The 12,759-nt window shown below is 37.3% G+C and overlaps 1 protein-coding gene across 1 annotated transcript in view; it reads right to left on the bottom strand.

Annotated features, from left to right (window-relative positions):
* SOX5 (SRY-box 5) overlaps positions 1-12,759 on the bottom strand; it is a 393,207-nt gene that overhangs the window by 19,479 nt on the left and 360,969 nt on the right. The window contains exon 12 of the mRNA XM_006090652.3: positions 11,441-11,586. Coding sequence (XP_006090714.1) covers positions 11,441-11,586 — 146 coding nt within the window. The remainder of the gene's footprint in view (positions 1-11,440; positions 11,587-12,759) is intronic.

Raw genomic sequence — 12,759 nt, 5'->3', positions numbered from 1 at the left:
AATCCTGATTCCCCGCCCCCTTGTAAATTCCACTAGATTCTCCTGGTGGAAACAGTATGAATTAGAAGCCATAATGTGATTCTGCCATCTAATTTTCTTTTATGAAATTTGATATCCTGCTTCATGAAATATTTCCTGAAGGGTAATTCTAGCTAAATTTCTTAGGACCTTGGTTTCATCAGGCAATCTGATACAACTAAAATATAATGGCAGGTCAAGTTTTCTTAAGAAATATTATAAAGTTGAAGACAGAATGGTTTTGAAGGAAACATACAATTTCTATGAATTCAAGTCTTAATCCAGATAAATAACTTTCCAAGATAGTAAAATGACTTGTGGATAAAATTGAATCCCTATTTATAATTTTTAAATAATTGATTTTAAAGTGGGAGAAATATTAGAAAGTTGGTGACAACTAGTTCTAATTTCCATGAATGAAGAGAGAAATGTGAGGACTAGTGACAATGTATGTTCCAGAAAAGATAGAGCTGATTGCTTTAAGAATTAGGTAAGAGCACTTAAGACAATGTGGTGATAACAAGAGGCTAATATGGATTCACTAAGAAAAACAATGTTACAGTGACCTCATTTTTTTCTTTTCTACAGGAATTGGAATGAATACCAGAGAAGCTCAATGGTCATAATGTGTGGGACTTAACTCAGCTTTGGATTATGTTCTTACCAAAATCCTGTTGTCATGATGGAGAAATTGCACAGGACCCTGATAAAGAGAGTTGAATGGAGTAGGAAGAGGAGATCAACGATAGATATCTCTAAATATCTTAAGAACCTCTATGTTTAAATCCAATCAAGACTTGTTATTTGTGGAAAAGGGTATTTGGCCACATGCAACTGAGATGCAGAACCCTGACCAATGGTTGTATGTTACCTGGTGAAAGACAATGAAAAACTGAAGGAAGAGTTCTAGAATAGTCAGAACTGTCTCTCCATTGAATGAGCTGCCTCAGGATGTAAAACATTTAGCTTCCCTGGAGGTTTTCAAGTACTGGCATATTAGAGGTATTGAAGAGGTAATTCAATGTCAGATTAAAGATCCTTTTCACTTTCTTACAAAGCTGCAATTCTATGTCCTACTTGACTGGACTCCCTAAAATAAAAGTACAATATTTTGATAAATGTATAAAACCATATATATTTTCTCTATCCATAAATGATAATTTCCTCAAAAGTTAAGTTTCAAAACTTAAAGGCAGTCCACTTATAGTTGAGAATTCATAATCATTTCCTCAAATTCAAAAGAGTAAATTCAAATTATAAAAAATATGGTTATTGAAATATATTTTATGAAGAATTTTTCCAATAATAATCAGATTCACAGATTCAGGTACTTTATAAAATACATACTTATGGGCCCAAATTCAACATTATAATTTAGTACTTAAGCAAGGAAAACACTGCTATGGAGAAGAAGTCATTGAGGCATGGGTCTGTCACTCAAGGCATCTGCAGAAAACAAATCACTCACAAAGAAAGTAGATATACTACCGTCATGGTAAAATATTGGTTCTTGCTTATTTGTCATGATGGTGCTTAGGGTGAGTACATGTGGAAGAGGGAAGGGCAGGAGAGGAAAACAAGATCTAAGTTTTTAAATGTCTGTATATGTGGTCAGCATTGAATCACAGTGTAAAAAATGACTTTGTTGTTATTTCAGATCAAGGCAGATATAGATACTGTGCACATTGAGCCCAAACAGAAGGGTTAATGGGAAAAAATCAGGAGCCAACAAAGACAAATAATAGAATTCACAACCTACACTGGATGTCCGGTGGGTGGGAGGGCTGCACAGACGTAAACACAAAACCGGAATGTTGTCTGATAGTAACTGTTCTATAAACAATGGGTAAGTCAGTTACTGAGCTACAGACAAGTATAGAATCATTCTCTTTAATTTTTCCTCTTCATGGAATAAAAAAGATGAAACTGTCAGCACTCTTACAAAAGCAGCCTCAGTAGCCAGTAGTTAACTCAATTAAAGAAATATAATTGGACTATTTTAAAGAGTCGTGGTTTGGTTCAGAAATGCTGGGTCTGACAAATAGAGGCAGGCACATCAAGGTGATAGTTCACTTTTCAATTATCCATGGTCATTTTAGAGGAAGGGAGGGGGAAATGTAGATTAGAATAGATATTTAAATCTCACTTTATTGAACGCAAACGTTTCATGTTTAATCAGAGCTGCTACAAGAAGCAAAATAAATAAGATTGGGGGAAAAAATTGAACCTATTCTTTCTGTTTTCCCAGTTCATTCTCAGGTGAAGGGGCTGGTGCATGATGAGGAAAGGAAGACCTAGAAAGGGAGCCAAAACAGGAAAAATAAAGAACTGGGGAAAAGATATACAAATTGTGGAGGTGGTGATGGCTTAAATGAGATTTTTTGTGTGATAAAGACTCAAAAAGAACACACCAAATAATACACATGACCAACGCTGAGCACAAGCAAGCTAATCAAAGAGGCACAGGGTGACTGTGCTGAGCTGCTTTCTCCAGGATGGTCCCTTAGGAAGGAGACTGAGATTCTAGCCAGAGGACATGGGTTTAAAAACCATTTCAATTGTTGTCATCTTCTCAGATCTCAGGGTTTTTCTATTTTTAAAACAAAGATAAGCATACTGTTCCGCTTATATTGCAGTACATACAAGATTGAAATTTAATGTGACAGCACTCTGAAAATGGTAAGGCACAAAATAAATGTCAATAGCCATTCCTCCTCCTAGGACTCATAAGCAGGTCTTTCTCGTTTGATCTTTGGGATGAAGACGGGAACAAGGGAGAAGGGAAGTGAAGACCATTCTTAAGAGACCACATTTAAAAAAGTTCCAGTCCAACAAAAAAGTGATTCTTATTTTACTTACGGAAAATTTAGAAAAATCAGAAATGTGGGGCATCGTATATGCAAATTTACAACCCTATGACCTTGGCATAATTATTGTTTATTACTCTTCTACTCTGTTATCTATATACCCTGGAAGTACACTTTAAAAATATCATATCTAGATTGGTCTCGGCATAGTGTTTTCAAATTCACTTCATATGGTGATTACCAGAGGGAAAGGGGGGTGGTAGGAGGGACAAGAGGGTTAAGGGGATAAATCGTGATGGAAGGTGGCTTGACTTGGGGTGGTGAACACACAATACAATATACGGTTGATGTGTTTAGAATTGTACACCTAAAACCTATATAATTTTATTAACCACTGTCACCTCAATACATTCAATACAAATTTAACAAGAAAGAATGCTACTGGAAGCATAGCTTCAGATCTTTAAATGAAGAGACCATTTCAATCATCAAGAGGCCTGTGGGTGTGTATCTGACAGACCAATTTGGCGTGCCCTGTGTATCTCATTTTATTGGACCATCCCGCACTAACCCCTCTACCAGAATGATGTAAAGAACACAAGACGCTCTGTTTGAAAACACGCACAGCTTTTCTAGGCTTGGAAATTAAACCATAAAAAGTTTACTGAAAAAAAAAAACCTTTAAAAAGCTCCTTAAAAAACTCACACCATAATTGCTCCCCACCAGGCGTGGGCACTTGCTCGCTGCAAGTAGTGGCACTGTGACAAATGTAGCAAAGCTGAAAGCAGGCTATACTAAGAGGAAGAAAAAGTCTTCCACTGGCCATCTGTGAAAATAAGGCATGTGGCCATTAAATGCAGAGGCTGTAAATATACACAAACTCCATGAAGCAAATGGCAAAAAAGGACTAAACTTCAAGCTCAAACAAATCAAAATGTTTAATGCATAGTTACCACTGCTGGACGAAAACAGCTCTGATCTTTGCAGTCTGCACACTCGGCATGGATTTCAATTAAATGCCCCCAAAAAGAAAAGAAAGAAATGAAAAGACACACACAAAAAAACACCCATCCGGAACAAAAGGCTATAGACAGCCTATACTCAATTTCTAGAAACAAACAGCCCCTTTAACTTGCACCAGCCTGTCAGGAATGTCGATTGGAATTATTGAAAGGCTGACATATAGAGTGATGGATGGATGATGACATAATACCTATTTGCCTTTTTGTCGTGGTCTTTGAAAACTGGCTGCTCTGTGCTGATAATATTCACCAAGGGGTTTTCCTCTCCCTTCCTGTCCCATAAGAAGTGGTCCCTAGCTAAGACGCTCAGAATTAAGAAGGTTTTATGAATGAAAAAACAAAAGAAAAGAAAACCTAAGGATCAAATGCCAACTTGCACACACAAAGCTGGTCTAGATTTTCTAATACTCAGTTGCCTAGAAAGCAGTTCCCCATCCATTTATATAAATTTGCAAAGTAGGGAGACTCCAATAATAAAAGGCAAGTGTTCAATACCAGATTATTCGTGCCTTTTAATTAAAGTCTCCAAATAAATAATTATATGTAAAGTAGAGATTTAAAAATATATATTCACTTTTATAAAGAGAAAATATCAATCAGTTTTGTTATTGTAATTGGTTCTTAGGCAAATTCTAGCCAGTGGGTTTACAAGTTTAGGGACTTTTTTTTAAAAACACACACACACACACACAAACACACACACACACAAACACACACACACACACACACACACACACACACCCCTCGTATAAGCTCCTGCTTGGCCACACTTCCAATGACATCTCATTTCCTCTTGAAGGATTTACCTAACATGGCTTTCTGCTCATGGAGTCTTTCTCTAACCATTGAAATATCTAATTTTAATTTAACTTCTCTAATGCATTTTAGCTAAAGGCAACATCTACAAAAGCCATCCATAAATCATGACTTAATTGTAGAATCTTCCACTGAACACAGAGGCATGAGTCCTTTCATAATCACTTGTCCAAAGCAAGCAAAACCTGTAATTCACAATTCCTCAAATGCCTCCTTCTTATCTAAGGGCAGGAGCATGTGTTAGGTAATGCTGAACTAGATCTACTGTGTCAGTTTCAGAAGCGTTAACACTGCTGGCCCCATCCATCAGATGGCCAGCGAAGCATCGGGAAAGCATGATGGATGCAAAATTATTACAGGGCTGCCATCCGATACACTCACTGCCATTTGTAACTAACGCTGGGACTGACACACTTTTTTTCATTATTAAACATCCACATTAAGTCAACATTGGTCACTGTCATTTCATGTTTGGCACTCTGTTAAAGGGAAAGAAAAGGAATGACAATGGCAGTGAAGAGGAGGCTGTGAAGAAGAGTTCTCTAGTGCCAGAGTAATGAAAATCCACCTTTATTTACAAATCAGTATGGGTATATCGTCCGTGTAAGGCATCTTATGAATCTGACTGAGAAATGTAAAGAGAAACTGATGTCATTATTGAGTAAATTATTATTTATAATATACATGTTATTCACCAAATTTTCCTCTTATTCTATGGAAATTTGCAAAGAATTGTCACTGAACTTCAGAAGGAAAAATAAGACATTTTTCCCACCTGTTGTTCTTTGCAGTTAAAAATGCACTCATAGCATGTGCAGGTGTTTAGATTCCAGGTACATTGTCGGCAATTAATATCTGGGGAATAAAATTCTCTGCCTTAAGAAATGTATGCACAGTATTTGCATGTTTATTTTTGTGATTGACATCTGTTTTATATCAGAAAACTAATACAGAAGTTGGACTTAACATGTAGAGAACATGTGTGTGAACACACATTTATTGATTCAACCTTTCACCAAGCAATGTTTTCTTCTGGACATGCTTGTATGTTTTTATTAATTTTTATAGAGGGAAGAAGAGAGGAGAGAGAGAGAGAGATCGGTCGCCTCTCATATGCACCCTGACTGGGAATCTACTTGACTGGGAATTGAACCTACAACTTGGGTATGTGCCCTGATAGGGAATTAAACCCTCGACCTTTTGGTGCACAGGACACTGGACAATGCTCAACCAACTGAACCACACTGGCCAGGGCAATTAATTTAATTCTTAATGAACCACAGACAAGTTATAAGGAAGGCTCTCAACATGTAATAGAAGAGCCAAGTTAGTTAGATGACAACAAATAGGAAACAATAAAAACAGAGCAGTTTTGAGAGTTTTAGTATCATTTTTTCTAATATAACTGTGGCTCTCAATAGCCTTTTCCTACTGAATAGCTACTCTGGTTCTTTTTTTTTTTTTTTTTTTGCTTTTCTGCCAATATAATCTTTGATCTTAAGATATCCCTTGATTTTAGGGAGGATAGTATCAGGTCTCGCTCAGTCCCAGAACATAATTCATGATCAATTTAATGCAATTTCTCTTCCTTTTGTCAGTAATCCTCTTAAAGATGTGTTTATGATCCAGCACTACCAAAGGAGATGTTTGTGGAAGTCAGCTTGAGAGGTACAGAGAAACATCCCTATGAGAATAATGTAAAAACATCCCTGTGTGAATGAATACTGAACTTAGCAAAGAGAAAACAAATTCCCCTTCCTGTACTGCTTGCCTTCATTATAGCTATAGGTGCGGCCACATTTTGTGACTTTAAGGGAAAAACCAAGAGAACCACAAAGATTTCAACCCTGACATCACCGAGCTGATAAACTAATGTCACCAACCTTCTGCTATTTACTTCATTATATGCTAAATCTTAATCTTGGTTGAAGCTACTATATTTAGATTTCCTGATACATGTATTGAAATACATGCATTTAACTACAGCATAGGTATCATCTTCCTAGGATAACACCATTGAAAGAAAAGGGCAGGGGAACTTCTGGTCTATTATTTATTTCAGTCCCGAGCAATGGGTCTCTATTACATTTAAATTGTTCTCCTATTAGGTATGGACACCTTCAAACACAAGGTCAGAACCTAAGTATGCAGTTGATTGTAGGATCAAAACTGCCATTTAGATGTTAAGGAAGCAAAGCAGGTGTTTTTTTTACAAAATAATTGTATGAAGGTATTCTTTCTGAGCCTTCCTACCTGAGAAGTTTACTTATCCATCCATAAAAGTAATCTGTAACAGAGCTGTGTGGTAAAAAGATCACATTATTTGAATATACAATCAGGCTATAATTAACCAGAGATGACAATTATAAATAACGCTGTGTCCCAGAGTTTCCAAGAAATCTGACATACACAGTTCTTGGGTATGTTGAAACACTTCCAAGAAAAGTTAAGAAATGAAAGCTCTTTTAGAAGTCTTCAATTACAATGTGTTTCAGTAAAAATTACTTTCATTATGTGTTTCAGTACATTTTACTGAAAGACATTCATCCCTTTCTTCACACTTCTAATTGTTTTCACTGCCCAATTACAGCTCTTCCGAATGAAGACCTTCTAGTTGGGACAACCATATTGGTTATTTGAAATGTGAAGAAAACGTAATGTTTATAAGGTTTGTGTGCTCAAGAAAACAGCTCTCCACTGCAGGATTCCAATTATCTGGATGTCAGGTGATGCTATCACCTTTTAGGCTGCTGGAAAGCACCAGGCTCAATTTCTTTCCCCATTTCCTTTCTTCCAGCTCCTTTCTACCTTTTTCTCTTCTTTATTGCACCCACTCCTTTCATGTCTTTATTTTTTTAAAGAAAGAATTATTTTTATTTTAAATACATTTTATTAATTTGTAGAGAGAGAAGAAAAGGGAGAGAGAGAAACATCGATGTGAGAGCAATACAACAGTCAACTGCCACTGCCTCCAGCACATCCCCTACTGGGGATTAAGCCAACAACCCAGGCTTGTGCCCTGACTGGGAATTGAACTGGCAACCTTTTGGTGCATGGGATGATGCTCAATTAGCTGAGCCACACCGGCCAGGGTAACCCACTTCTTATATTTCACATATCTTCTGGGTTTGAAAAATTGGGAGTATTGTTTTAGGAAGAAAAAAAATTCTCCTTATGGGATTCAAATTATATGAGAAGATAATAGTGCAAACTATAAAAGGAAGTTATCATATACCCTTTTTATCTTTCATTAAGAACTCTGAAACAGTCCAGCTAGTGTTGCTCAGTGTTTGAGCGTCGACCTAGAAACAAGGAAGTCATATTTTGATTCTCTTGGGGCACATGCCCGGGGTTGCAGGCTCAATCCCCAGTGGAAGCATGTAGGAGGCAGCTGATTGATGATTCTCTCTCATCATTGATGTTTCTCTCTCTCTCCCTTTCCTTCCTCTCTGAAATCAATACATATATGTATATTTAAAAAAAATAACTCAAAAGCAAAATGTCAAGCCAATTACTAATCTACCTATGCTTTGGCATGGCTAAAGTTGGGTGATTATAAAAATCTATTGAAAAGGTAAGTACTGCCGAAACCGGTTTGGCTCAGTGGATAGAGCGTCGGCCTGCGGACTGAAGGGTCCCGGGTTCGATTCCGGTCGAGGGCATGTACCTTGGCTGCAGGCACATCCCCAGTAGGAGGTGTGCGGGAGGCAGCTGATCGATATTTCTCTCTCATCGATGTTTCTAACTCTCTATCTCTCTCCCTTCCTCTCTGTAAAAAATCAATAAAATATATTTTAGAAGAAGAAAAAAAAAAAGGTAAGTACCAGGGAAATACCCACTATGTATAGTGATGTCACTTTATGTGGAAGAATAAGCATCCACTTTGCCAACTCATGTATATAACTGATCTGATATGCTAAGCAATGGGGGTCCTTATTTAATCCCATAGGTAGGCCTACTAACATAAATATGCTATGATTAACAGTCAAAATAATTATTTGACTTCAACTCTAAAAACTATAAAGGCAGAGGACATATTTTCTTATTAAATACTAGAGGCCCAATGCATGAAATTCGTCTCCTCTGCCCCAGCCCCTGCCCGCTGCAGTGGCCACCTCGGTCCTCGCAGCCTCAGCTTCATCTGGAAGGTCAACCAGAAGGATGTTCGGTCTAATTAGCATATTACGCTTTTATTATTATAGATAGCACCTCAAGTATACAGCCCCATCCTTAATAGATAATAGATGCTAATGTTGAATAATTACTAATTAAATATGTAAATTTGACATAATTTCAGTCCCATGAATTGCACTGACGAATATCAATCATTGACATTGTGGAAGTGACACCCAAGCTAGTTCACAAGAAAAGGCAACCACAGTAATACCTGTTTCTAAGAGAGGTTCAATAACCTCAGTTCATTCTTAGGTGTCAAGGGTAACAAGGGATGAACTAGTTTGGGTCCTGCTGAAAGGTTTACCTATGCGTTACAAGAGTTCGCCATATTATTACAATAGTGGAACTGCTTGCCTTCATGTTTTAAGAGTTTCACTTAAAACCCCATAAAAATATAAGACTTTAATTGAAGACATAACTCAACTGCATTGAAAGTGCATGGTGAAGAGATTTGAGAATGCTAACCTTCTTGAGAATGAAGACATATTAATTGGGCAGCAGATTTTGGCAAATATTACTTCAAAAATAGTCTTTAAAAAAGTCATTATAATTCTACAAAAGAGACAGGAAAATTAAAAGCAGTAGCTTTCCACAGAGGCAATCTAACTCTTACACTTCAAATAGGAGGTGCTAATCAGAGAAATAAAATAAAGTGTGATGGTGGAGGGGGAACAAGAAGTGGCAATGAGGACCCCTAACAATAGACACTGTGGAATAAAGTGAATGCAGATGGTTCCACTCCTGTTACTTAATCAAAAGGCTGAGCAGAGTCACTGGAGCCTGCATGAAGTCATGTGTTAGAACAACAGCTGATCTGTATTAGGGAAGATTAACTCCCAGTGTCATGGTGGAGGGCCCGGGATTATTTTATGTACTACCATTGCCTTACAAGCCGTCAGCACAATTATTGCCCTCCGATGTGAATGACTGATCTGTAACCAGAGCTAAACAGCATGCTGCTTAGGGGCCTAGGAGCTTCATGAAGATGAATTTCCATACCATCAAAGTGCTCTTAATGGGCTCCCTGATCCAACCACAAGGCCTGTTTTGCAAGTATATAGAACTTGGGATGAAGCCTTCCTGTCCAAAAGGATTTGGTCGGTTGTCACTTGACAAGTCCCAGCCAGCACAGGGGAGGAGAGGGGGGAGATAGGTAGAGTTGTCTCTGCTTTGGAGGATTAGAAAAAAAAAGGGTACAGATGCTTGCTGAATGCAACCAACTGCTGTATCCACAGCTGAATTCAATGCACTTAACAAATAACGGCAATTTAGCTATGCTTGCGAGGAATAGCTTGAGTCACTTTGCATTAGCATCTGGCTGAGTGTTAAACTCATTTCTACATGGGGAGCAAAAAAAAAAAAAGGAATTTCTGTTCAAGCATCCTTTCAAGAATGTTTAAATATTTGAATATAAATTCCTTTATGCATGCGACCCTCCCTTCCTTCTCGGAGCTGTCACTTCGCTTGGCCTCCTCTCTGGCGTTTAGCTAGAGAAAGGTTGTCCCCTTCTTGCTGCACCAGCACCTTCTCACACTGTGAGATTGCAGGGGATGAGAGACTGACCCACGATCCACTCTCCCCTCCAGAAACAGAACAGGCTGGAAAGAGTTTCTTCCACCTTTTGACCCATGTTTGGACCAGAAAAAAGGTAGGGTTGTGACAGGGTCGTGCATATATTTCCTTTCACTATGCAGATTGCTAGCTACTTAGAGTTTATACATCGAATTCCATATAAAACCTGGGAACCCAGGAACCTATCCAGCTTAGCAAACTGCTCATTCTGTACAGTCCTGTTTGACTCATGTTTCCCAGTTTATTGCTAAGTAGCTGATCATTTCCCCCCTCTTATCTATTGTGTCTATATAGCTAGAGGATTGTTTAAAGGAGATTCAAAAACACTTTAAAATTTCAATTCAAAACATATCAAACATTACCACAAGAAGTAAATCACTTTGAGCTTTCTAGAACTTATAATATTTTTCTGAATATAATATAATGTATTTTAGACAAAAAAGTTTAAAATTGTCACATTTCAGAAAAATTCAGAAGTTTCAATGGGCTTAGGTAGAAGAATAATGTCCAAGTTTTAAAAATCACATTTTGTTTTATAATAAAGTCAAATTTGCCAGCTGTGCCAGCCACCTAAAACTTGACAGTGTTTTGCATTAGAAACATATGACCAGCTCAGGATCCTAGATGCTTAGACTATGAGCATGGGTATCATCCAAGCTTATGCTGGTTAAAGAAGATCCAGCATTTTCAAATCCAGCTCATCCTTAAATACAAAGTTAAGCATCTCTGGGAAGCAGAATTTTCACTAAGATTCAGCTATCTCAAGTGCCATTTCATTTCAATACAAATGGAGGGCAGAGAAAGATATTAATTGTCAATAAGGTTTGAAGATGAAAACAAGAGAAATATAAGCCTGCCTATTTGGGGCTGGTTTTGATTCGGATGGACATGGAGATTTCTGTATTGACAAAGGAAAAAGGGAGGAGGACTATTACTCTGAGATGATGAGAAGATGAAACGATAATAAAAAAGAAAAGCATTCAGGTGATTTAAGTATTTTTGGAAAGCCAGGTATTTTAAGAACTAACCTTTTCTGTCCGGCAGTTATTGAGACCTAGACTGTTCACAACAGCCACCTTCCCATCAAGCACCTGTTGTTCCCGTCGAAGTTGCTCCTTCATCTGCCGCGCTTCTTGGATTGCCTTGGTGACAGCATCATGGTCATTTAAATAACCTGAAGATGCAACAGAACAAAGACTATGTTTTGTACAAATGCATGGAAACCTTAACCATAACAATCACTTCTTTTTTGGGTAGTGGCTGGTGTCTGGCATATAATAATTTCTCAGTGGAATTTGTCTAAATGAATGAATAAGTCATACATGAACATATTGCCAAACATCTGTAATTGAAGCATAATACTAAGTGAAAGGTAGCTGTTTCCACACACTTGAAGTTTGAAATATAGTTTTTAAAGAAACTATTTTTAATTATATGAATATTTTGTAGTGCAAAAATAAAATCTATCTTTGATTTATTTTCATGTAAGATTTCTTTTAATGTTACCACAAGATGCAGATATTGATAATTATCACTATAATTACAGACACTCTCATAGCATTAAAAAGGCCAATTTAAAGTTTGGGCATAGCACTTCCAGGTTGTTATTTAAAGGAAAAATAAATCATTATTAACTGACAAAGAAGAGCATTTTGGCCCTGAATCGGATTACAGTGAAATAAACCCCAGGTGGCAGTGGTTTGCTATGGATACATACTTGTAATAGTTAAGAGGCTAAATTTCAAGCACAGAATGTAACCAAGCACCTGTAATTGTTTGATTTAAAAAAAATGTGGCTACTGGTAAGAATAGTCACACAATTCATACTCTTCATAAGATGGTCAAATGACCAGCCTGTATCTGCAGCTCTACAATCCAGAGTTAGAAAAAAAGAAAAACAAAACAAACAAAAACACTGCCAAATATGTCTTTTAAAGAATAACAGGTGTAAGGAGCAAAACATTTTTTAATTTAATTTTAACACGGGTCATTTTTTTTATTTGATGCCCTTTATTATGATAATCTGCATGATCTTAAGGTAGAGTACCAATGAGAAAGGATTTGTTTCACAAATATTGAAAGGCAAGCTAATATCTCATCTTTCGCTCTCCCTATCTTTTAACTAGGGCATAAAATGGCATAAACTAAATCTATACTATGATATTGCCCAGAAAAGGGACTTGTTTGTGACATGAGGCTAAATCTAACCAGATCCATTGGTGTATTGTGACAGATGGAGGGACTGTGAGACAGAAGGCAGGCACTAATCACACATAAAATGACCGGCTTGCCTCAACATGTTCCATGGATTCCAGCAAACTTTACACCCTAATCCATTTTTAGAACA

Source organism: Myotis lucifugus, unplaced genomic scaffold (assembly GCF_000147115.1).
Source record: "Myotis lucifugus unplaced genomic scaffold, Myoluc2.0 scaffold_78, whole genome shotgun sequence".
Taxonomy (NCBI): Eukaryota; Metazoa; Chordata; class Mammalia; order Chiroptera; family Vespertilionidae; genus Myotis; species Myotis lucifugus.
The sequence above is the reverse complement of the archived record's forward strand: the minus strand, read 5'-3'. Positions and strand labels throughout refer to the sequence as shown.